This window comes from Chiloscyllium punctatum, chromosome 1 (genome assembly GCF_047496795.1).
Source record: "Chiloscyllium punctatum isolate Juve2018m chromosome 1, sChiPun1.3, whole genome shotgun sequence".
NCBI lineage: Eukaryota > Metazoa > Chordata > Chondrichthyes > Orectolobiformes > Hemiscylliidae > Chiloscyllium > Chiloscyllium punctatum.
The window spans coordinates 134,948,909-134,976,421 of NC_092739.1; the positions used below are offsets into that span (position 1 = coordinate 134,948,909).

General features: G+C 41.8%; 1 protein-coding gene across 3 annotated transcripts in view; it reads right to left on the reverse strand.

Moving 5' to 3' along the window:
• Positions 1-27,513, reverse strand: part of ctif (CBP80/20-dependent translation initiation factor) — a 230,741-nt gene that overhangs the window by 36,556 nt on the left and 166,672 nt on the right. For all 3 annotated transcript variants that reach the window (XM_072574834.1, XM_072574843.1, XM_072574824.1), the window contains one exon: positions 5,744-6,191. In XM_072574834.1, the coding sequence (XP_072430935.1) occupies positions 5,744-6,191 (448 nt within the window). The remainder of the gene's footprint in view (positions 1-5,743; positions 6,192-27,513) is intronic.

Genomic DNA, 27,513 nt, shown 5'->3' on the forward strand with positions numbered 1-27,513 from the left:
TGTTCTTTTAAGAAAGCCAGATTAACCTATTTCTTCATGAAACAGAAGTATTTAAAGAATGGGTCTCAGAGAATGGCTTCCACAAGTGAAGGGATCCTTATTGAAACCAACCTTGCTGCAACCAACAGAAGAGGCATGTAAATGACCAAGGGGAGCCATTGCAACTCTCTCCATCCAGGAGTTCAACAGTTTGAGTATTCTTCTTAAAACTGTAGCAAAGTGGGGAACCTTACTCCAACACTGGCTGTAACAATATATTTTCAAAGTCCATTGAATAATGCAATTAACTAAACCAATTAATGTCCACCAAAAGGCTTTAGATTTCCCTTTTGAAAGAGAAAGTCAGTGCCTGATCAAGAGACATGGCATCAAGGAAGGGAGAAGCCTACTGGGAACCATCCTCTACCTTTGTTGCTGACACCACTTCCCTGCGATCCCATTCCTGTGCACTAAGATCCCAGTGGTCAGACTAAGCCATGGGTGTTGGTTTGATCACCAATCAAAAAAAGGCCTGTTTTCTCTAGAATTGGGGACCAAATGTAATATTTTCAAATGTGTGGATAATACAAAACTGAGCAGAAATGAGGGTTGTAACGAAAATGTTGGTTCAGGAGGATTTGAACAGGTTTAACAAATGGATAAGAACAAGGTAAATGCAATATAATACAATCCCTACAATATATGTTAGGCCAAATGGCCTATTTCTAAGTCCACACTGACTCTCTGAAGAGCATCCCACCCAGACTCACCCCCTACCCCCCACATTCCCCATGGCTATACATTCCTGGAAGCTATGGGCAATTTAGCATGGCCAATCCACCTAAACGGATTATCTTTAGACTTTGGACTGTGGGAGGAAACCAGAACAACTGGAGGAAACCAACACAGACATGGGGAGAATGTGGCTACTCCACACAGTCATCCAAAGCTGGAATTGAACTCAGGACCTTGGCACTGTGAGGCTGCAGTGCTAACCACTGAGCTACCATGTCACCGCAGAGAAATGAATGATTATCCATTTTGGTTGGAAAAACAGATGTCCAGAGTGTCATGACTGGAACCAGGTAGGTCTTCTTAACTATGAGATCCTTGACTAACCTGGGATCATTAACCTGGGCCAGTCAGGAAGCCCAATCTGTCCAATATAAACAGAGGATTCAGAATCTGCTCAGTTTAAGGACTGACAGTGAGCTCGTTGGTTACAGACAGTGTGCAATGTACATGTAAATAAAGGATGACTTGGTGATAAGATATTGGCCTCTGTGCAGTTAGTTCACAGAGTATTTCTTAAAAGATAAGAGGTTGAAAAGTGTACAAGTGAAAAGAGTCTGACATGCCCTTGTCAATTAGTCCACTGAAGGTTAACATTAGGAAGACTTTATTGCGAGTGGATTTGTGTATAGAGTAGTCAAGTCTTGCTTCAATTGTCTATGAACTTGGTTAGGCCATACCTGCTGAATTGTGTGCATTTCAGTCCCCCTGCCTCAGGGGGATATTATTATCATAGAGGGAGCATAATGAAGGTTCACCAGACTTGTTTCCAGAGTGGTGGGACTGTCCTATGAAGAGAGATTGGCAAATTGGGCCTGTATTCTCTACAATTCAGAAGTATGAGGTGATCTCATTGAAACATACAAAATATATAGAAAGGGTAGGTGTAGATTAGATGTTTGTCCTTGCTGGGGAGTCTAAAACCAATGACGGTAATTTTTAAATAAGGGGCATAGTATTTAGGACCAAAATGAGAAGATTGTGTTTACTCAGTGAGTTGGGAATATTTGGAATTTTCTACTCCAGAGGAAGCTGAATCTTTAAGTATATTTAAAATAGAGATTTATAAATTTCTGATGACAAATGATGCAAAAGGTATGAAGATGGGCTAGGTAAAAGGCATTGATTAGTCATGAATGTTTGGCTCCTGTTGCTATGTGCCTATGATGATCAGAAGTTTTGAAAAAAGTGGATTTCTTAGATAGGAGCAGTGGAATCCCTAGAGGCAAAGGGACATAGAGGGAGAATTCCAGAGCATAGGACATAATTGATCATCACTGAATGGTTACATTAGAGCATACCATTCGGCTTGCTGTGTGCATGCCAGATTTCCACAAGAGCAACTCAGCTAATCTCACCACTGCCCCCATCATCACCTTCCACCACAGAAAAAGGAGCATAGTGTAGGCAGTAACAGCTGTTGGCTCTAATGACTTCTGGCTGCTGTCACAGGAAAACTATCCTTTGATTTCAATGGGTCTCTGTTGGAGAGAAATATCACTAACCCTTTTTGGTCATCTTTGCCTTGCTGCTGGCCTCTTTATTTGATCATCTGACCTAGGAGTGCCCTAGTACAAGACCTGCTAATGACTTCAAAATATCAGTCCTAACTGATATTACCAGGGAAAAATTAGGTGAGAAATACTTTTACACTTGTCCAATTTGCATTCTTAGGTAAACACAATTCCTGCTGTGCTTCAAGTGTTCTGGAAATCCCAGATTGTCAACAGCCCTGGCCCTTTTGCCTCACATTTGTAGCGAGGAAATAAATGTTCCTGAATTCAAATGGGGGAAATGTTGGGTCAATATACCTTCTCATGTTCAGTCAGGATTACAATAGATAGTCACTCCTCTTAATTGCTTTGCAAAACTAACTCCATTACTGGCAATTTAGATGCATTACATTTGTAACAAAGTAGTGGCATAAACTGAACAACTGTCCTAATTTCACATGTCCACTAGTGCTCTGGATGCAAGTAAAGGTCAATATCCTCACCTGTTACTTTACTCCTCTGAGAATTTGAAAATAAATGATGCGTAAAACCTATAGTTACAGTGCCTTACATTAGTAACATTGTCCGAGATAATCGAAACATAGTCTAACAGACTAAAGATGTTAAAACCAGAATAAAATGTCACCATTCAATTTAATCCAGGTAGTTTTACATCGTGAGGCACTCTTAAATTGAAGCTGTTTTTGCCACAACAAATACATTCCTTAAATTTTGAACTTCAACACAAAAATACTTGCTGAAAACCACGCGTCAGTGGCAAATTTCACTGGATTAAAGGACAAAATTCAGAAAGTGAACCAACAGGCTCTCAAACTGTGATTATTCTAATTAGGGCCTCTAACCTTGAGTCTCACCACTCCCACCTGGTGATCCTTTAATTTACGGAACATGAAGCTCCTTCTGCTAATTTCCTTGAAATAAAATCAAAGTGTTGCTATTAATATGTTTTTTTAAAACCCTCAATCCATTTACTCCACAGAACTAGCCCCCTTTAAAGATGCTAGTTAACTCCAAATTAATTCCTTTCTTGGAGTATCGTCTGCAAGTTGACTATTCTTTGACAGTGGGAGGGGAAATCTATTTCCAGTCTCTGGTTCTCAAGGCTTGTGAATTTCATCCATGACTTCCTACACTACATACATTTTTTTCATTTTAAATAGCTTGTTTACTTCAAAATTATTTGCAGGGCAAGAATCATGTCTTTTTTACGTCTTTTCTGATAAAAATCAATTCAGTCACATGAACCTTTCTTCATAAACTAAGACTCTTAAAACCTGCAATTATTTTTCTGATGTATTTATATCCTATTTGATTTAGGGGGATGAACGATCAACTTCAGACTGTAGAATTTCACTACTCTGTAAAATATCAGCATAATTGGTTTATACTTATAGGTTAAACCCCATCCAGTTACAATCCAACACATGACTTGCCCCATTAATAGATGCTATACAATAACTACCTACACCCAATAGGACCAGCAATCAATAACAATTTTTTAAAAGATTTCTGCAATATTTTCTTCTCACATATTTTTACCCTTATAGTCTATGGTATTACTTACAATCTATATTAACATCCACCTATTGTAACAGCTAATCTCTGTAATTTATTTAAGTTCCCTCATGATAATAAATCTCCTTTCAACTCATTATCTGTCAACACAGTTTAGTGTCATCACTAGAAAATTATAGCAAACATGGAGGCCAATCTGTCCATTGCATTTGTACTGGCTCTTTGAAGGAAGGAACATTCATATCCTCTGATTTTAGTCTTTAAACCTGTCAGTTCCTTATCCTCAAGTACCTGTCCAAAATCCTTCAAAATTATTTGTGGAGCCACCTTCCACCACCCTTTGAAGTGCAGCTTACCAGATTCCAACAGCTCTGAGTGAAAGCATTTCCGATGATCTTCTCTGGAAGACTAAAAACCACCTTGTCGCACACCAATAAAAATTGTGGAAAGCAGTAATAACAATAGATTTCGATCATATATCACTGGTTACATTTGGCTCTAACCAGTGTTTAACTTGGGACTTAAGTACATGGCTGGTATCCATCCAGATAAGTTACCAACACCAGAAACAAAAATTGCTGTAAAAGCTCAGCAGGTCTGGCATTCTGAAGAAGGATCACTCGACCCAAAACATCAAATCCGATCTCCCTCCACAGAAGCTGCCAGACCTGCTGAGCCTCTCCAGTAATTTCTGTTTTTGTTTCTGATTTACAGCATCTGCAGTGTTTTTTTGAGTTTTATTGGATAAGTTATCATCTATTCCACTATTCGTCGTCATCCATATTAGATACAAAATGAAGTTAATATTTCGGGTCCAGTGACCCTTCTTCAGAACTGACGGTAGCTAGGAAAAGGTTAATATTTATGCAGAAGATTGGGGGTTGGTGGAATAAATGATAGGTAGAAATAGAGCCCAAGGAGAGAGTAAAACAGAGAAAATCAGGTGAACCAGCACTTTATTGACATTTCACTCAATCTACATTGGGGAAGTGAAGTGCAGAATGAGTGGCTGCTTTGCAGAACATCTATGTTCTGTCCACAGAGAAGACTCTGTGCTTCCAGTTGCCTGCCACTTCAACACACCAACATCTGTCTCAGGCTTGCTGCAGTGCATCAGCAAAGCTCTCCTCCAGTTGGAAGAACAGCACCTCATTTTCTGCTTGGGAGAACTCTACAGCTTTCTGGACTCAATATCAAATCCAACAATTTTATGGTTTGAGCACCTTCTCTCATGTACTCACCCCAACCTCTGCCACACTAGGTCTTGTTATCATATGGGCTGTTACCACATACAACTCATTGTCAGTTACTAATACCCCTAATAGAAGCTATTAGATACCTCAGACTGACTTTTAACCACTCCTTTGTCTGTGCAACTGCTTTTTTTTCTCTTTTTGGGTTCTAACTCCAACTATTGTTTACTTCTGAACCTCTCCCTGCAGATGCCCCCCTGCACCTTCTGCATAATTATCAACCTTTTCCTAGCTACCACCAGTTCTGAAGAAGGTCACTCTGCTTTCTCTCCACAGGTGCTGCCAGACCTGCTGAGTTTTTCCAGCAATTTCTGTTTGCATTTTTGTGTTAGATTAAAAATACTCTGTCCAACAGCATCTAAAGCTCCAGGTACATCATTCATGAACGCTAGGAAATGGAGATCATTTTCGGAAGAAGAAAAAATGCCATTTCAATCACTACATGATAGGAAATTGCTTAATTTTGCTGTAATTTGCTTTAAACAGACACTTAACTGTTTTGAATTCAAGAGGCAATTTGATTGAATAAGCTGAAGTCCCATTTACTGTTCCACACCACCTTTTGTGAATTTACTTTCTGATTAAGTGGAAGAAATATTAAATTAATAACAATAAGAGAAGCAGCAACTTGTCTATGGAAATTCTGTCTTAGGAGAGAACTTAAGAAAATAGAAAGAGAAAAATAAGTACCTTTTCTTTCAGCCTTCTTTTCAGTCTATCTTTAGATGATTCCAGAAGATTGACTTTTGGTTGGTCCACCTGTCGATCTGAAATGCTGTCTTTGCGTTTTATTTCGGAATTCTGGAGATTCTGTGGAGTTGGGCTGCTGGGTGGTTCCGTAGGTTTTTGCATCTCCCCAGCCACCTGGACAGGGCTCTGTGAGGGATCCTCACTTTGGACATTACTGCTTTCTTTGGCATTCCTGTTCAACTCCTTTTCATTAGGAGAATGTCTCTGGTTGTGCTGCCACCGGCGCTGCTGGCTGTAGCCATGGTTTGGTGGACCCTGTTTTCCTGCGGAGTGTGGTGCTGGAGCCTGGTATTGTCTGGAGTGATCTCGGTTGTGTTTTGTGTTGCTTGGTTGATGCTCACCATGTTGTTGCTGCACTTTGTTTCCCCCTGGAGTCCTCTGCTGTCTCCTACAAATAAGGGCAATAAATCATAAACAGGATTCATTCACAAAAAATAGTTTACCTATTACTGTACTCTCTTTGGATCACCAAGCACATCTTTCTATACATGTTTGTTGCATAATGCTTTCCTCACAGAGTTAGAATATCCTGATACCAATATTGATACCACAGTGCTAATATTAAACAGAACATTTATTTTTCTAATGGTTTAGTGAATGAATATACTCTCCAGTATAGATTAACCTATATCAGATAGGACTCTGGCTCTATATGGAGTTTTTACTGTGCTGATCTTCTTTTATGCACTGGTAAATGTTAACTTATGTGCACTTCAGTTGTTGCAATCATTGTCAATGAAGGACTAGAACAAAATGTCAGCCAGGATTGCGCTTCTAGAGAATTATTCAGAGACCTCTGCTGGAGTGAGTCTGCAGGTGAGCTTTAGCCTCCTGTGAAGTACCTCAGGATGCTTAGTTTATAAAAGGCACAATATAAATGTAAGTTGTTGTCATATGGTTACAAAATCAGACTCTGCTAAGATGGCACCCCAGGCATGGTCACGAGGGATGTGCCTTGGGTGCTGTTCTCAACCAATGTCATTGATGTATGTACAGCGATGATTATTAGGAGCAGAATCCCTGGCCAATCTTTCTCCTCCCTATTTTGGAAGATCTATTGTCACACCCTACTGCCAATTTAGATTCATTAAATCACTACAGATTAGGGATCAAAGCTGGGGCCTTCCTTGTCTGTCTGACTCAGGCCAAAACCACTTATTTACCTACTGAGTCATCAGAGGAGTTCTACCACAGAGAGACCAATTTCTAAACAAGGAGTCACACAAATTATAATTTGTCTCTCATCTCCTTTGAAATAGATTTTTGCATGACAATGTGGATTGTCAGCAGGCCTATCCTGGGAGGGGTCAGCCAAGAAGATGTCACGGAAAGCTGATGATGCGTGCGAGTAGGTGAAACTAGAAGTGGCTAGAAAAATATGTAAGGAGATTTACAGTAAGATAAGGTAGAGAAGGAACATAAATACCACAGACTAATTTAGATTGTTGATTCAATTTAATATTTTTCTAATCAACCTTTTGTCACACATTTCTGGACCCAGTGGGACTCAAACCTAGGTCTACCTGGTTCAGGGGTGGATAGAAGATTAGATTAGATTCCCTACAGTGTGGAAACAGGCCCTTCAGCCTAACAAGTCCACACTAACCCTCCGAAGAGTAACCCACCCAGACCCACTTCCTTCTGACTAATGCACCTAACACGATGGGCAATTTAGCATGGCCAATTCACCTGACCACCTTTGGACTGTGGGAGGAAACCGGAGCACCCAGAGGAAACCCACGCAGACACGGGGAGAATGTACAAACTCCACACAGACAGTCACCCGAGACTGGAATTGAACCTGGTGCTGTGAGGCAACAGTGCTAACCACTGAGCCACCGTATGCTACGACTGCACCCTAAAGACCTGACAATGAGTGAGAGGGAATCAATCTGTCTCCACTAAATTCTGCTTGAGTCTGAACAATTCATTCCCCTAGCAGTTGCTCTCAGAGGATACAAATCTAGAGTGCACTATAGCTTGCCTTAGACTCATTAGTAGCATTAATTACATGAATCATGTTTAATACTAGGTGGCATGCATTTAAGATGAGGTGCGGGAGGGGAGGGGAGGTGAGTTCAAAGGAGATGCAGGGGGCAAGTTTTTTTTAAACACTGAGTGGTAGGAGCGCAGTACCAGTGGTGGCAACGGAGGCAGATACGATAAGGGCGTTTAAATATGCAAGGAATGGACGGATATGCACCATGGGCAGGTAGAAGGGATTAGTATAATTTGGCGTCACGTTCAGCACAACATCGTGGACCAAAGGACCCAGTTCCACTGCTGTACAGTTCTATGTTCTAATTATTCACTAGTCTCAGCTGAGTCTAAACATAGCTCAAAATCAACACCCTTTCCTTCATCTCTGATTGGAGTGGTTGGAGGGCAGCTCAGATATGTCCGTCAGACCACATCAGCTGACACAGAGTCAAGATTTTCAGTTGGTATTGAATTGGGTTCCTCATATAGGGAGGACGATTATAGAGTCATAGAGATGTACAGCATAGAAACAGACCCTTCAGTCCAACTCGTCCATGCGGACCAGATATCCCAACCCAATCTAGTCCCATTTGCCAGCACTTGGCCCATATCCCTCCAAGCCCATCCTATTCAAATACCAATCCAGATACCTCTTAAATGTTGGAATTATACCAGCCTCCACCACTTCCTCTGGTAGTTCATTCCACACACACTCCACCCTGTGCGTGAAAATGTTGTCCCTTAGGTCTCTTTTATATCTTTCCCCTCTCACCCTAAACCTATGTGCTCTAGCTCTGGACTCCCCGACCCCAGGGAAAAGACTTTGTCTATTTATCCTATCCAACCTCTCCCTATAGCTCAGATCCTCCAACCCTGGCAACATCCTTGTAAATCTTTTCTGAACCCTTTCAAGTTTCACAACATCTTTCCGATAGGAAAGAGACCAGAATTGCATGCAATATTCTAAAAGTGGCCTAACCAAAGTCCTGTACAGCCGTGACATGACCTCCCACTCCTGTACTCAATACTCTGACAGAAAAGCATACCAAACGCCTTCTTCACTATCCTATCTACCTAAGACTCAACATTCAAAGAACAATGAACCTGCGCACTCCAAGGTCTCTTTGTTCAGCAACACTTACTATCAAGTGTATAAGTCCTGCTAAGATTTGCTTTCCCAAAATGCAGAATCTTGCATTTATCTTAATTAAACTCCATCTGGCCCATCTGATCAAGATCCCGTTGTAATCTCAGGTAATCTTCTTTGTTGTCCACTACACCTCCAATTTTGGTGTCATCTGCAAATTTACTAACTATACCTCATATTCAAATCATTTGTATAAGCTGTTGGCCAGTCTCTGATGTTGGGAAGGTCTTCTGGTTCCTGAGCTGGAGTTCTGATTGGCTGGCAGCCAGTCTTGGCTGCCGTTGTTGGAAGCTGACATATTCCTGGGATGCTTTGTTTGGCCGCCAGGAGACTGAGGCCGATTCTGGGGGACTACCAGCTATTCCCAGAGGGCGGACAACTCTAAGAATCAATTATGTACTCTTTCGATATGATTCTGTGAGATGCTTTGTTGGGAATCTGTTGGTTCCCGCTACTGTCTCACTTTAATGAAACAAAACTTTAATCCCAACTTGAAATACCTGTTGTTACATTTTTTTCTGCCAGTTCAGATGTTAAAGCATTGAACTATAATTTTTTTTCATTGCCAATGTTGGGATTCATAATTGGTTAGAGTGCAAAGTTTGAGAACTAATTCGGAAAATCTGCCCATTCTCAGTAAAATAATGAAAAATAATTAACCTGAAATCTACTTTTCATTTTCATGGAATCAATAGACAACAGGTGCAGGAGTAGGCCATTCAGCCCTTTGAGCCAGCACCACCATTCATTATGATCATGGCTGATCATCCACAATTAGTATCCATGATTCTCTGGGTGAAGAAATTTCTCGATTCTGTTCTAAATGGCCTACTCTATATTTTTAAACGGTGTCCTCTGGTTTTGGACTCACCCATCAGCAGAAACATGCTTCCTGCCTCCTGAGTGTCCAATCCTTTAATGATCTTATACATCTCAATCAGATCCCCTCTCATCCTTCTAAACTGAAGTGTATACAAGCCCAGGCATGATAGGGTGAATGCATTCAATCTTTTTCCTCAGGTTTGATGAATCAAAGGCTAGAGGGCATCACTTTAAGGTTACAGGAGAAAGAACCCAGAGGCTGGTATGGATATGGAATGAGCTGCCAGGGGATGTGGTTGAGGTGGGTACATTATCAACATTTAAAAGGCATTTGGACAAAAACATGGATAAGAAAGGATTAGAACGATATGGGCCATCTGCAGGGAAATGGAGTTAGCGTGGATGGACAGTTTGGTCGGCATGGATCAGTGTAGGCCGAAGGACCTGTCTCTGTGCTGTAGGACTCTATGACTGTATTTTAACATATTCTCAATGCTTCTCAATGTTTGCAATTATTTCTCTGCACAGCTTTAAAACTTTTTGAAAAACAAAAGAGTTCTTTCTTTTGCCATCTGTTGCTGTTCTGTTCTGTCCCAATGGTGTGCATTATTCTTAGACCTGTAGGGCAAACAGATAAATTGATTTCAGGCCCTGCGTTGTTAATCATTAAAAATTGGAAAGTTCCGTTGGGAAGGGAGGAACTGACCCTTGATTTCCCTCTAGTTTCACTCAATATCTATTCAGATGAAATGGCTGAGATTGGCAAGTTATCCTGTTGCTAACCATGTATTTTTTAGAACAAATCCAATATCCAAGTATGTAGACACAAGCGCAAAATACTTTGGATGCTGGAAATAGGAGTTAAAATCAAATTGAACATGCTGGGAATACTCAGGTGCCCAATAAAAAGAAACTAAACTGTAGGCAAGCTGCTGGAAGCATGAGTTTCGACATTTTAAAGCACTTCAAAGAACTTCTGTTACAGACACACACCAGGGTTGTATCGTTTCTGCAGATCTCCAAGATAAAATACAACATCCTTGACCTCTACCTCAATCCTCAGATTCTATCCTCTGCCTCAAGGTGGCCTCTCAGCAGCTCCCCTCCCAGTCAAACCTGGCACTAACGGACCCCGAAACCTCTTCCCCATAGCTTCCAGTCAGGCAAGGAGCAAAGTGTGTCAATCTGGTTGGAATCTGAGTAAGGAACACATTAGTGGTATCACATGTGAAGGGAACCAGGCTCCCTTCCAGTCAACAAGTTAAAACTCCCCGTTGTGTGCAAAGAAAAGAGGAGATACTAAACTCTATATATAAAAAAAATAACTAGCTAAGCTTCAGTTAGAATATAACGTACTGCCTTATAGGCATCCTACTTCAGGAAAAATGGCAAGGAGTGTATTCAGAGTAATTCATTAAGATAACAGGAAACTTCAATAATGTGGAGGAACTGGCCACTTCTTTATTCAATTATAAACTAGGTGGATATGTCTAAATAATGACAAGTAGGTTTTAAGAAATTTTGAATAATTAATCTGGAAAAAATATTTCTACCAGTCAATTATCCAGTAAATAATTTAATAAATTTTTTAACCTATAAAATTGAATGGATTAATAACAAGATTTTGATTAGATTACATTACAGCGTGGAAACAGGCCCTTCTGCCCAACAAGTCCACCCCGCCCCGCCGAAACCCAACCCATCCATACCCCTACATTTACCCCTTACCAAACACTACGGGCAATTTAGCATGGCCAATTCACCTGACCTGCACATTTTTGGACTGTGGGAGGAAACCGGAGCACCCGGAGGAAACCCACGCAGACACGGGGAGAATGTGCAAACTCCACACAGTCAGTCACCTGAGGCAGGAATTGAACCCGGGTCTCAGGCGCTGTGAGGCAGTAGTGCTAACCACTGTGCCACCGTGCCGCCCACTAGTTTGTATGGAGATGGTTCTCAGGGCCCCAGTGGACAACAACAGAAACCATGATATATTTAAACAAAGAACTTTTTTATATATTTGAAAAATAAAAAAATGTAAGACCATATATAGGGAGATGGTGTAAAAATGGGACAAAACAAACTGTCTTTCAGAAGGATAGCAAAGGACTATTCTTCTATGTCTATTGCTAGGCCTAAAGCCAAGAGGTCTGCTAGGGCCATTGAACAAATGGATTGTTTATAGGGAGAGGGAACAAGCTGTAAGTGGAGCAGGGCCTGATTTTGGGATGCTAGAAAATCTAGTTCTACTTCAGGTTGGGTGTGGAGTATATGGGTTTTCAGTTATTCAATGTTCAAACATTATTCTTGGGCAGGTCTGAGAAAATTGTTCTGTTATTCCAGAAATTGTGCCTGTCACACTTTTCGTAGAGTTAGTAGAACACATTTCACTATTCACACCTCCTATAAACATATCTTTTGTTTCTTGCATTTCCAAAACTTTTGTCAGTTAACCTCTCTCCCATCTTTCACTCAATCACAGATCTTGTCTTTTGTTCTCTGCCTCCACTTTGTCTGCAGAGCCGCCCACCCAAACACTTATCCCAATCTCTCCCACTTCTAAAACTGGGAAAGGAGCATGAGGAGGGGGGTTGCCAAACAATAATGGCACTAGAATGTCATTGCTAGCACTGGTCATTTTTGGAGAACATTATTAAAGTTATGTTTAGAAGAATAATTTGCAGTTAGTCTCTAGATTCCTGACAGGGTGGGTTGGGAAGAGGAGAATATCAACTGTCTAGAAGCAGGCATCAAATGCCAGGTTAGGCTGCTAGCATTCCTGGCACACCTGGGTGAAGGGACAGCCGAAGAGCACCCTGCCATGATTTCATAACCCAATGCTGGTTGCTTTTTGTTAAATGTTTTTGAAGAAACGTTTTAAAGGACAGCTTCTTGTAGGAGTGCTCTGTGCTGCAACCGTGCGTTCCTCTGAAGGCGTTTGACCCTCAAGCTTCGATAACCTGCCTGCTGTCCTTAACAGGACAGGAAATTGGTCTTCATGTCAATTAACGACTTTGCCACGTAAAAATCTTAATTTCAACTCTTATCCCTCTCAACCCCAGAGGTGAGATTCTGGCCCCAAAACAAACCCATCTCCCTTTCCTCTTTCTGCAAGATGTTACCTGACCTGCTTAACATTTCCAACATTTTCTCTTTTTTAATCAAATCGAACTTCTGCTGGATAAGAGAGCTGGCAGTAGTTTCATTGCAATCCTGGTAAAGGCCTCTATCTGACTGAAAAAGACAGTCAATCACAGATGCTCCAGTATAGACTTGATAATATTGGAATATTTGTGATTTGAGGTGGGATCTATGCCTTAGGTTGCAGATGGTCATCAATCTAGTTCTATTGCATATCTGTCAATGAAGTGCAGAAATTTTAACAGGGGTCCTATGGAACTATTTTATGGGATTACACAGGATATAAAGCACATAAACAGGCCACTTGGCCCGGCAAGTCCATATCAGTGTTTAAGTTCTATTTAAGGCTTTTCTCATCTAAATCTGCCATTGTAACTCTTCGCCCACACATGCTCTCCCAGGCACCTGTGCACGCACTCTATATTTACTTCCTTATATTCAAAAGACATAAACACATAAATGTATTTGGTGTACAACCAGCTTATCCATTCAGTTCTATAAATCAGCAAATGTGAAAATAAAAAGACTTAGAAACTATGGATCCCTTTACCGAACGCTATGTTCATATGGAAGAAATATAATGTACAATACAATCTCTACCAAGGTTGAAGTACTAACATCAGCCTTTTCAAATATGGGAGACAGAAACAGCAAGAAATATTACTTCTAATTTCACTAGTTTTCAGTTTGGAATCCAATATCCCTTTATCTTTATTTTAAAGCAGCTCATACTAGAATGGGCAATTAAAAGTAAAAAAAAATTCATATTACAAAACAGTACTACAATGATAATTATTAGGATGAATCTTTTTCATGTTTCATTTATATAACAAACACGTGAGGTTGTAACTTGTACTCGGCTGAAACATAAAGTACTGTCTTATAAACGGAAAATGGCGACAATGATCAGCAAGTCTAGCAGCATCTGTGGACAGAGAGACAGCATTAAAAGTTGGAATTTTCTCACTTTGCCTTTGGGTAAATTTCCTCACACCTGTGCCTCCAATGTGTTAACTTCCCGACTATTCCTGGCTCCATGCATTTTTCCTGAAGGTAGATTAACAGGTTTGATGGCAAATTCCCAGCGGTGGCAGTAAGCCAATTAAGGGTGTAATGAGCTACTTATCTGAAACATTTCATACCACAAGGGATCTCCCTATTTCACATGTGCCACTCATTCTAACATGTTTCCACAAATACTTGCCCTGATTCAATGGCAGCTGACTTCCTCCCACTGAAGGTACTGCCAGGGCCAGGACCTCTCTTGAAGGCCAGGCATTGTCCACATTATAAAGCCCACCTTTAAGGGCTACAAGTGAATGGGCCTCACGACATTAGAACCTGGTCACTACCAGTAATTGGACGGTGCTCTCAGAGACAACTTCTTAATTATCCATTTCCAGGAGGGTGACACTGACATCGCACCAATAACTCTTCCTGGTTATCAAACCAGATTTCATCTTGAGTTGGGATTGACAGTCAGCAAAACTCAGTCCAATGTTTCAAACTGATAACATCTGATTAGAACTTGGAAAATTTAGTGGTAGAACAGGTCATAAGCAAGTGAAAAAGAGGAGACAATGGGAAAAAAATGATTGGCAAGGTTACTAATTGGGAGGGAGACAGATGAGATCAAATAACAAAAGGTGCAAGGCTGCAGAGTGTACACATGGAACAAGTAATATAACAATTTGTCGGGAGCAGTTGTGAATAATGGAATTGGAAAGCAAAGTGAGAAATACCAAGACCTGCAAACAAATATGGAAAGATAATGGGGACTCTGATTATGATGTAAAACTGACTATCTCAAATCTTGAGTATGGATGAACAAAGTGCTTAATTGATAGATGATGTCTTCAAGCTTTCTGTGAGGTTCATTTGAACACTCAGCAGCTGAAGACAGAGAGGTCAGATGGTACTAGAGCTATAGTTTTCAGGTAACTTGAAATTCTGCGTCATGCTTGTGAACTGAACAGAGGTATTAACAGGGAAAAAGACAACAGCAGATGTTTCATTTCCAGTCTTTGCATTGAAAGCTATCTTGAGAATGATGATCAAGCAGTGAACCATGCTGCTGTGGAGGAGATGGTCCGATTGGAATACTGAAAGGAAAGGGAAGGCAAACGTGTATTTTGTGGTGGTGGCTTCAAGCTGGAGATGAAGGAAATAGGGAGGAGCTAATTACTGCAGATGCTGGAATCTGTACTGCAAACAACCAAAGCTGGAGATCACAGTGGGTCAAAGCACTTCACTTCAGCTCTGATGACGAGTCATCTAGACTTGAAACGTTAGCTTGCTCTCTTTCTCCATAGATGCTGTCTGACCCAGTGTGATCTCCAGCATGAAGGAAACAGTGTGGATGATTCATCAAATAAAGAAGCTTGAAAATGAGTCTGTCACATGGAGTCTTTCTGTGAAATGACTTGCAGCTCTTTCTTTTCCTAATAAAACACTGAGTTAAACGCCATTATATTCAAAGACACAAAAAAAAACTCATTCCTTCAAGACAGTTATTACTCTGGAATAAATATTTTTTAATGAATTTTGAATTTGCATTAGTGCAGAGATCTGTTTGACCAACATGGTTTCGAACTACTGGAGAATTGCACATGAATATTATACTGATCATTTACCAATAAGGAGTAATAAAAAAGCAAAAGTTTTGCTGGAACTATTCTTTTGCTCCAATTTACAACATTGTGTCAGTCAAATGGTTAACATTTTTCAACAGCTGGTGTGATGACCCCTTTAACCATCAGGATAAAGTGTTCACAATTAGAAATCTCACAACTGCCTTGACAAATGATTTGTCTGCATGGCCCTTTAATTATCAAGCCCCTCAACCATATATTTACCATGACAGAATGCCCAGAAATGCTCAAATGTGATCCCAACACCAGAGAAAATTAATTTCCTGAGTCATGGGGAATGCAGGATAATTCATTGAGAAAAATGAGACACCCACAAGGTTTTGGCAGTTAGTCAACAAGTTGATACAAAAGAATATTTCAATGTTACAAACAGCTGGAAAGATTTGTCATGCAGATAGAATCTCAGTCACTGGTTTGGTGTTGGTATTATGGCTTTTACATCCACCAAATGTTAATGGCAGTCCTCAAATTGGTCTGACAATCTCACTCACAACAACTGTAACAGCTTGAGTTGATCTGTCAGATCAAACACAGTAAAACATTCCAACTCACTTTGCAGAAACATTATCAAACAATATCTGATACTAATCCATGTTTGGGCAGATGACCAGAAACTTGGTCCATGCGGCAGGTTTTAAAGTATGTCTGAAAGAAAGAAAGTGGAGAGATGGATGGAGGGATTTTTTCAACTGGGGGCACTGAGCAGCTGAAGGCATGGCTGCCAATTACTTTGAACTGATTTGCATTTTCTCTATTAATTGAGTTAAGAACAACCTCGGTTATCCAAACATCAATTATTCGAATTTCGGATTATCCGAATAAAATCTCAAGGTCCCATGACAACATTAGCCGAACAATCAATTAGCTGAACAATCAGTTATCCAAACAAAATACTTCCACCCGTCTCGTTCAGATAATCGAGGTTGTTCTGTATTTAGTCTCGCTGATTAAGGAAGGGTCTGTTTCCTCAACTAGGTCCACATTTGTTCGATAAGTTCTTTCTCATTCCAGACTGACTATAATCAAAAGGATGTTGGCTTAAGTTTACACTGATTCCTTATTTTACTATGTCTTCCTTCTGAAAAACTTGCATTAATACAGAATTGGTGGTAGGAGAGGAGGGTGGGGCTGAGGGGTGGGCCAGAGGGGTGGGGCAGGAGGTGTAGAAAGCTGTTTGTGAGACTGGAAGCCGGTATCCAGTGGTGTCACACAGGGATCATTTGGAACCCTTATTGTTCGTGATACCAGGTTGCTTTCCTTTCAGCAGAGAAGGTCGAGGGGGAACCTTACAGAGATGCATAAGATTGTGAGGGGCATGGATACTGTAAATTAAAAGCAGTAGTTTCCTTTAGTTGAAGGGCCAATATTGAGTAAACATAATTTAAAAGCAAAAGACAGGAGGTTGAGAGAGTAATAGAGGGAGAGTGGGTCTAGAATGCACTGCCTGGGAGAGCAGTTGAGATGGGTAACCTCACAAACTTTAAAATGTACTCGGGATGAACTGTTGCAGTGTCAAACATTTAAGGTTACGTGCCAAGTGGTGGGAAGGGGGAACAGTATAGATGTAGCGCAGTTTTGGTGATACAGACTTGATGGGCTGAAGACCTCTTCTGTATTGCATGATTCGATTTGTTAACATTTTATTTAGTTTGTTCTGAGAATGTTCCTTTTCTTCTCCATCAAAATGGTGAACTTGTTGTGAAGAAACAAATAATCAAAGTGATGCACCCTTCTTTTACTAACAATAGTGACTTGGGGGAAGGAGAAGAGGGTGGGAAGAACATGGTACTGTCCAGCAGGTACTGGAGACCCCCAGTCCTTCAATCCACCGGCAAAACTTTGAGGCAGACCAGTCCGTTATTCAATAAGTAATAATGTTGTCATCTTGTAATTTCCAGCATGGTCCAGTGCATTATGAACAGAAGAAAGAATACTGGCTGATTTTGCCAAGCTCTTCTCTCACTGATCTGAATTTAGCACAGGATCTTGATTTGTATGGGCTAGTTGTAATTTTTGTTTGCTAAGCCATTGTGAAGCTAAACAAAATTATTTCTAACACATTCTCCAATGATATCTTAAAACACCAAAGTAATTACCAAGTGAACTAAGACTGTTATCCACATAAGATTTAAAAAGGACGTGATCAAGTATTTTAAGCATGAGTAGTTGAGAGACAGAATGCCAACACCAACTTCCTCCCAGAGTAGAACTAACCTTTCATTGGACCTTTTGTCATTGGCTGGAAGGACCACCATTAGCTTCTCTTGGCTGATGTAAACATATCTATAATTGTGATATATCAAGCACTTGAGGATAATGGGCAATGATATAATGATAGCAGGAAAGAGAGAAGGAATAACACTAAAAACAAAACAATGGGAGGATGACAACCAGAAGTCAACCAATTATCCATCAAAAACTCAGTGACACTATGTTACTTAATAAAATGGCATTGTGGGAAGAAGCTGTACCAACCAATAAAGCTAAAAAATAACATTCCAACATGCACATTAGTTATTTAAACAGCATGGTGGCATCACTGGCAATACTTCAAACTGTAGGCTACTCACCACTTCCCACAGAATACACAATTACATGCATCTTGGATTTTGCACAATACTCCAATTTAAAGCCGCAAATCCTCCAATGATTATATGGTGGACTTTAATAACAGAGATGGAGCCAAATAATGACTAAACAGACTGAGAGCAGAGCTGATGTCATGTGTAAATCACACTACTGTGGGTTTAGTGCTGATACTGGAATGCACCAAACGTTGAAATTAGGACTCTACCCATCCCAAAGCAACTTGGTAACCAAGATCTCGTGAGTTTGTGCAGTTTAGTTGGAAAGCAACAAGGAAAGGAAATTAAGGAGTACTTATCAAAAGTATTATTTCTCCTATTATCTTTCAAGCTCTTGGCACTCCCTCAACTGTGCAGTAATAAAACACAAAGCTACTTTATAGTCTGGTTCACAGGTTGTTTGGGCTCATTAAAATAAAATTAAAAAGGTACTTTGTAAGGAAAACTAATTAGTAAACATTTTCTAAAATAGCATTTCTACAATTCAACAAATATCTGCGAGTGCGTATTAAATGCACAGAGTGTAATTTATTGTAAGTATTAGAGGTCCTACCAGTCAGCTGTTGGAAGATCCACCAAATTAAGTGCCAGTCTAGGCATTACCCATAGGATCAAGGACCTCAGAGACAGTAGACATAACTTGCTGTGGGCTGCCAGCCAAAAAGTGGCCAGAAGCTATTCATTGCTTGGCATCACCAGTCTGGAAGTGGTACTTGTTGCCAGTAATGTACTCATCCAATGTCTTGGATCAGTGAGGGGTACAGGACACAGGAAATGATGGCAGATGGACTGAAGAGGAGGGATCCCAAGGAAGGATGGCTGCCAGCAGTGACATGGGGATGATTCTCAGCACAACCCCACTCCAATCCTGATGCTGGGCCCCTTGATAAGGCTTTAAGCACTTCTGAATGAAGGACTCTCTCCCACTACCTCTCTGCTTCCCACCTGGTAAATTTCCCATTCGCTGTTGGGTAAATATACATTTAAGTGGCTCAAATGGCAATGAATGGAAAGGTTGTCCATGGGTGTTCCCACCTCAGTAGGTGGGAAGGTAGTGCGGTCCCCACCAGCCACCTGCCTGATTGTAAAGGCTCTCTTGCTACAGGGAGGAGCATTACATTTCACTCATACGTTCTGCAAGTAATCTTATTACTGAAATTTGCAGGTGAGAATAGTCTTTTCAAATTCAACTTTGATTTTTAAATCTAGATATTTGAATGCACGGTTTAGTCTTACATTTGAAATCAGATGAAAATCAGATGAAAATCTGATAAACTGATATAACCGAATGTGGAAGGAAGCAGAAAGCTGTCAACCATCAAGTCCAATCCAAGGTGATTTCAATAGAGTTCAAACATGGCACTGTGATTTTGTTAAAAGGCAGGCTTCACAAATGAAGTTAAGAGGAAATACTTTGTTACATAACACAGAAGGAAACTCTTCCTCAATGGGCTGGAACCAAGTGTAGGCGCCAGCAACCTTTCAATGAGGGATTAGGCAGCAGATCACTTAAGACAAGGGTGGAGTCAGGCAATGCAACAGGTTTGGAATGAGGCGACCTTTGCAATAGCACAGGAATGAAGTCAGAAGCTCAAGTATGACACCAGGGTTGCCTCACACTCGGCGTCAGTCAGAGAGAGGAATGAAATCAGTAACCACGGAACAGAGTTTGTGTTGGAAACAGAAGATAATGGCCTCAACACTTACTTGGAGAAAATTATTCAACTGAGGTCAAATTAAATAACAGTGGAGGAGTCGAGACAGTGGATGGATGGTAGAGCTGGGTGTTATTAGTTTCAATATGAAGATTAATGCTATTGCATTTGATGAAGCCGCTGAGGGGCAACTGGCATACGTGAGTGGTCCTAAAGTGGACAAAGACGAGAGTGGTCCTAAGGGAAGAGTGCTAAATTGGGGGAAAGCCAACGATACCAAAATTCAGCAGGAGCTGGGGAATGTGGATTGGAAACAGCTGTTTGAAGGCAAATCCACATTTGATATGTGAGAGGCTTTTAAAGAGAGGTTGATTAGAGTGCAGGACAGACATGTCCCTGTGAAAATAAGGGATAGAAATGGCAAGATTAGGGAACCATGGATGACAGGTGAAACTGTGAGACTAGCTAAGAGAAAAAAAGAAGCAAACGTTAGGCCTCGGCGACTGAAAACAGACAAAGCTTTGGAAGAAAATCAGGCATGTAGGTGCAATCTGAAATGAGGAATTAAGTGGGCTAAAAGGGGTCACAAAATATCTTGAGCAAACAGTGTTCAGAAAAATCCCAAAGCCTTTTATTCGTATATAAGGAGCAAGAGGGTAACTAGAGAAAGGATTGGCCCATTCAACGACAAAGGAGAAAGGTTATGCATGGAGTCAGAGAAAATGGGTGAGATTCTTAATGAGTAGTTTGCATCGATATTCACAGAGGAGAGGGACATGACAGATGTTGAGGTTAGGGATAGATGTTTGATTACTCTAGGTCAAGTTGGCATAAGGAGGGAGGAAATGTCAGGTATTCTAAAAGGTATTAAGGTGGACAGGTCCTCAGATCTGGATGGATCTAACCCAGTTTACTGAAGGATGCGAGAGAGAGGAAACAGCTGGGGCCTTAGCAGATATCTTTGTAGCATCCTTGAACAGGGTGAGGTCCCGGAGGACTGGAGAATTGCTAATGTTCCCCTTGTTTAAGAAGGGGAGCAGGTATGATCCAAGTAATTATAGACCAGTGAGCCTGACGTCAGTGGTACAGAATCTACTGGAGAAGATACTGAGGGACAGGATCTATTTACATTTGGAAGAAAATGGTCTTATCAGTGATAGGCAACATGGTTTTGTGCAGGGAAGGTCATGTCTTACTAACTTAATTGAATTCTTTGAGGAAGTGAAAGTTGATTGATGAGGGAAGGTCTCTCGGTGTCAAATACATGGATTTCACTAAGGTGATTAATAAGCTTCTCCATGGTAGGCTGATGCAGGAGGTGAAGTTGCATGGGGCCCAGGGTGCACCAGCTAGATGGATAGAGAACTGGCTGGGCAGCAGGAGACAGAGAGTAGCAGTGGAAGGGTGTTTCTCAAAATGGAGAACTGTGACCAGTGGTGTTCCACAGGGATCCGTGTTGGGATCACTGTTGTTTGTGATATACATAAATGATCTGGAGGAAGGTATAGGTGGTCTGATTAGCAAGTCTGCAGATGACACTAAGATTGGTGGAGTAGCAGATAGTGAAGGGGACTGTCAGAGAATGCAGCAGAATATAGATAGATTGGAGAGTTGGGCAGAGAAATGGCAGATCTGGGCAAATGCAAGGTGATGCAGTTTGGAAGATCCAATTCGAGAGCGAACTATACAGTAAATGGAAAAGCCCTGGGGAAAACTGATGTACAGAGAGATCTGGGTGGTAAGGTCTATTGTGCCCTGGAGATGGCATTGCAGGTCGATAGAGTGGTCAAGGCGGCATATGGCGTGCTTTCCTTCATCAGATGGCGTATTGAGTACAAGAGGTGGCAGGTCATGTTACAGTTGTATAGGACTTTGGTTCAACTACATTTGGAATACTGTGTACAATCCTGGTCGCCACAATACCAAAAGGATGTGGATGCTTTGGAGAGGGTGTAGAGAAAGTTCATCAGGATGTTGCCTGATATGGAAAGCGCTAGCTATGAAGAGAAGTTGAGTAGATTAGGATTATTTTCATTAGAAAGACAGGAGTTGAGGGGAGACCTGATTGAGGTCTACAAAGTCACGACAGGTATAGACAGGGTGGATAGCAAGAAGCTTTTTTCCCCAGAGTGGGGGGACTCAGTTACTAGGGGTCATGAATTCAAGTTGAGAGGGGAATAGTTTATGGGAGATATGCGTGGAAAGTTCTTTATGGCAGAGGGTGGTGGGGTGGAGATGATAGCATCATTTAAGATGTATCTAGAGAGAAGCATGAATGGGCAGGGAGCAGAGCGATACAGATCTTTAGAAAATAGCTGACACATTTAGATAGAGGATCTGGATCGGCACAGGCTTGGAGGGCTGAAAGGCCTGTCCCTGTGCTGTAATTTTCTTTTCTCTTTGAAATGTGGGGGAAGCGAGGGGGAGGAGTCAATAACAGATCCTGCAGTGATGTCAGATATTTACCAAGCGAAGGATCAACCAGGAAGGTGACAGTACAGAGACACTGGAGGAGAAAGATGTCATCAACTATGTAAAAACAATGACTGCAGATGCTGGAAATCACAGTCCAGATTGGAGTGGTGCTGGAAAAGCACAGCAGTTCAGGCAGCATCCGAGGAGCAGGAAAATCGACGTTTTGGGCAAAAGCCCTTCATCAGGAATACAGGCAGCGAGCCTGAATGATGGAGAGATAAGTGAGATAAGTGAGGTGGGGGTAGGGAGAAAGTAGCATAGAGTCCAATAGGTGAGTGGGGGAGGGGATGAAGGTGATAGGTTAGGGGGGAGGGTGGAGTGGACAGGTGGAAAAGAAGATAGGCAGGTAGGACAAGTCATGGGGACAGTGCTGAGTTAGAAGGTTGGAACTGGGGTGAGGTGGGGGAAGGGGAAATGAGGAAACTGTTGAAGTCCACATTGATGCCCTGGGGTTGAAGTGTTCCGAGGCGGAAGATGAGGCGTTCTTCCTCCAGGCGTCTGGTGGTGAGGGAGTGGCAGTGAAGGAGGCCCAGGACCTACATGTCCTCGGCAGAGTGGGAGGGGGAGTTGAAATGTTGGGCCACAGGGCAGTGGGGTTGATTGGTGCGGGTGTCCCAGAGATGTTCCCTAAAGCGCTCTGCTAGGAGGCATCCAGTCTCCCCAATGTAGAGGAAACCGCATCGCTCAGCATGCTCCTGCCCCACTGAACTCATCTCTACCTACCTCGACACTGTCCTATCCCCCCTAGTCCAGGAACTCCCCACATACGTTCGAGACACGACCCACGCCCTCCACCTCCTCCAAGACTTCCATTTCCCCGGCCCCAATGCCTCATCTTCACCATGGATATCCAATCCCTCTACACCTCAGCCGCCATGACCAGGTCCTCCAAGCCCTCCATTTTTTCCTCTCCCGACGTCCCCAACAGTACCCTTCCATCAACACTCTCATTCATTTAGCCGAACTGGTCCTTTGGTCCTTAACAATTTCTCCTTTGAATCCTCCCACTTCCTCCAGACCAAAGGGATAACCATGGGCACACGTATGGGCCCTAACTATGCCTGTCTCTTTGTTGGCTACGTAGAACAGTCGATCTTCCGTAATTACACAGGCACCACTCCCCACCTCTTCCTCCACTACATTAATGACTGCATTGGCGCTACCTCGTGCTCCCGCGAGGAGGTTGAGCAATTCATCAACTTCACCAACACATTCTACCCTGACCTTCAATTTACGTGCACCATCTCTGACACCTCGCTCCCCTTCCTGGACCTCTCCATCTCCATTAATGACGACCGACTTGACACTGACATTTTTTACAAACCCACCGACTCCCACAGCTACCTGGATTACACGTCTTCCCACACTACCTCCTGCAAAAATGCCATCCCGTATTCCCAATTCCTCCACCTCCACCGTATCTGCTCCCAGGAGGACCAGTTCCACCACAGAACACACCAGATGGCCTCCTTCTTTAGAGACCACAATTTCCCTTCCCATGTTGTTAAAGATGCCCTCCAACGCAGCTCGTCCACATCCCGCACCTCCGCCCTCAGACCCCACCCCTTCAACCGTAACAAGGACAGAACCCCCCTGGTGCTCACCTTCCACCCTACCAATCTTCGCATGTACCAAATCATCCGACGATGCGGTCTCCTCTATATTGGGGAGACTGGATGCCTCCTAGCAGAGCGCTTTGGGGAACATCTCTGGGACACCCGCACCAATCAACCACACCGCCCTGTGGCCCAACATTTCAACTCCCCCTCCCACTCTGCCGAGGACATGTAGGTCCTGGGCCTCCTTCACCGCCGCTCCCTCACCACCAGACGCCTGGAGGAAGAATGCCTCATCTTCCACCGCGGAACACTTCAACCCCAGGGCATCAATGTGGACTTCAACAGTTTCCTCATTTCCCCTCCCCCCCCATCTCACCCGTTCCAACTCAGCACTGTCCCCATGACTTGTCCTACCTGTCTATCTCCTTTTCCACCTATCCACTCCACCCTCCCCCCAACCTATCACCTTCATCCCCTCCCCCACTCACCTACTGTACTCTATGCTACTTTCTCCCTACCCTCACCCTCCTTTCACTTATCTCTCCATCCTTCAGGCTCTCTGCCTGTATTCCTGATGAAAGGCTTTTGCCCGAAACGTCGATTTTACTGCTCCTTGGATGCTGCCTGAACTGCTGTGCTTTTCCAGCACCACTATCATCAACTGTGCAAAAGGCAGAAGATAGGTCAAGAATTGTGATTAAAGAGAGCTTATCATTATCTTAATCAAATAACTCATTATGTCTGATCTGGGAAGAAACTGGTTTGAAGAGATTCAGGCCTCCAGTTGCAGAAAAATGGTCATTGTTTTGGGAAGCAACAACACATTCAAGGAGAGAAATGCAATAAGAACATATTAAATAGGAGATAGGATATATCCTTTCAAGTCTGCCTCACCATGTATTAGATCATGGCTGATCTGTCCTAGGTAGCAATTCCTCTTTCATAATATGTCCTCACAGTCTTCAACTTCTCAATATTTCAAAATATTCTCGACTTCCTCTTTAAATACTAGTCAGTGATGTAGCCTCCACAATTATCTGGAGTAGAGAATTCATTACCCTCTGGGAGAAAAAAATTTCTTTGCATCTCAGTATTAAATGAATATCCCAATATTCTGTAACTATATCCCCTAGTTGGAGATTCTTCCACTAGTGGAAACATCTCAACATCTACCTTATCAAGATGCCTCAAAATCTTGCATGTTTCAATAAGATCATCCCTCATTTTTCTAAACACTAAATAATAAAGGCCTAACCCGATCAGCCGATCTTGACTAGTCAAGCTCTCCATCCTAGAAATCAGCTTAACGATCACTTCTGAACTACCTCCAATATCAGTGTAGCCTCTCCAGTATTATCATCAGCCAGGAGCATAACATGAGATGGCATGAGGGGTCCAGTTCAATAAAAACTAGAGAAAAATGACAGCACAGGGATGGAGCCAGTTTTCAGAAACTCACAATAATACATGCTGAAAGTTTACACTTATACCACTTCAATATATTGCCCAAGTGATGCCCAAAGGGGACAGGTTAGGCCACTGATAGAATTTGGATAAAACTGGAGGAAATGCGAAGCTGAAATACCAGGTTTTCAGAAGTTGTCTGAAGCTGAGGAATGATGCAATATAATGGAAGGATGGAATTTCAAAGTATACAGCCACAACAACGAAGAGCTGTACCACAGGATGGTACAGAGAAGGGTGCAGTCAGTAGAAGCTGGGGGTGGTGATGACGAAATAAAATTTGGTATCTTCGGAACACATCTGGAAGTTGGAAATATTGTGACTGAGGGGAACAGCCAGTATCAACAAGTCTCAACAACATTGTTTTCCAATTTTACATGACACGTAATGCAGTGGTTCAAGAAGGTACCTCACCATCATCTTCTCAACAGCAATTAGGAATGAGAAACAAATGTTGGCCAAGCCAGACATGCTCATAACTTGTGCAATCAAAAATGTTATGTAATTCTATTTAGTGCATATCACAGATTCAACAGAATGAGGAAGTAGGAGGAGAATAGGAATTGACATTCCATCACTATCAGGACATATAAGGCAAAGTCGAGATTTGATATAATTTTAGTTTTATCTTTTAAAGGTTTGTGCTAAATTATAGGGGAAAAAAAACTTTGGTGACTGGTCTTAGAACTTAACATTGTCACCAGACAAATGAGGAGAAATTTTAAGAGAAATATGTTTACTGAGAATTATAGGAACATGATGTGTTTTACCAGTGCCAGTAATTAAGGGAAAACTGGATAAGTATTTGAAACAAAGGAAAACTCAGAACTATTGGAAGAAAACCAGGCTGTAATCTTCACTTCAGACTGACCCAGCAATGAAGCAGCTTAGATACAATGGCCTGTTTCTTTGTGCCAAGTATTTTTGCTTCTTAGTTGAGACGGATTTCAATGTAAGCAAATGTGAGGCTATCAATTTTGGACTGAAAAAGGATAGATCAGGATAGTTTCTGGACGGTATGAAGCCAAATACAATGGATGTCCAAAGAAACATGGAGATTCTGGTGTCTTTAAAATGATACACACAGATGCAGAAAATAATCAAGAAAGCTCATGGAATGCTGGCCCTTATATCTGAAGGACTGGAACATAAGGATGCAGAGGTTATGCTGCAGCTACGCAAAACACTGATTAGATCTGACATGGAGTATTGAAAGCAGATCTGGGCATCACACCATCGGAAGGATATTAGCCTTGTTGGGAATAGAACACAGGCGAGAAGGTTAAGAAGTCATCTGATTAAGTTTTCAAGAAATTAACAGGAAAAAACAAAGTAGATAAAGATAAACTATTTCCATTAGTTAGGGATTCTAGAACTAGGCAGTCTAGCCTCAGAACTCGGGCCAGACCGTACAGAAGAGATATTAGGAAGCACTTCTACATACAAAGTTTAGTACAGGTTTGGAACTCTTTTCCACAAGCAGCTAAAATTAAAAATGATGCTCGGTCATTTTTAATTTTAAACTGGCAACAGATTTTTTTTTGTTAAGCAAAGGTATTATGGGATATAAGCAAAGGAAGGTATATGGAGGTTAGACCACAGATCAGCCATAATCTTACTGAATGGCAGAACAAGTTCAAGGGGCTAAATAACCCTCCCACTCCTGTTCCTACATTTCCATAACTTTGTTAAACACCAAAATCTGACACACTTTCACATGCAAGAGTTTATTGGAAATACAGTTGTAAAGAGAAACCTGTTTGAAAGCTCTTGCTCTGCATTAGGCAGCTATTTAGAAATTTAATAACTTCTCAATTGAAGCTTCATCAGCCAGGACATCGAATATAAAAGTTGTCAAGTTATGTTAGAGCTGTATAAAACTTCAATTTTATACAGGATGCAGTGAAGGTTTACCAGGATGTTGCCTGGTCTGGAGGGTTTTACGTATGAGGAGGTTGAATAAACTTGGATTGTTTTCACTGGAAAGTTGGAAGCTGAGGGGCAACCTGATAGAGTGGGGGGGGGGGGGTAGGATTTTCAGAGTCTTTTTCCCAGGGTGGAAAGATCAACTACAAGACAGTACACCTTCAAGGTGGGAGGGAGAAAGTTTAGGGGGAAAAGTTGAGGGAAAATGTTTCACAAGAGGGTGATGCAGTGGAATTCAGTGCCAGTGGAAGTGGTGGATGCAGGCACATTAGCAATGTTTAAGGCCAATCTTGATAAACACA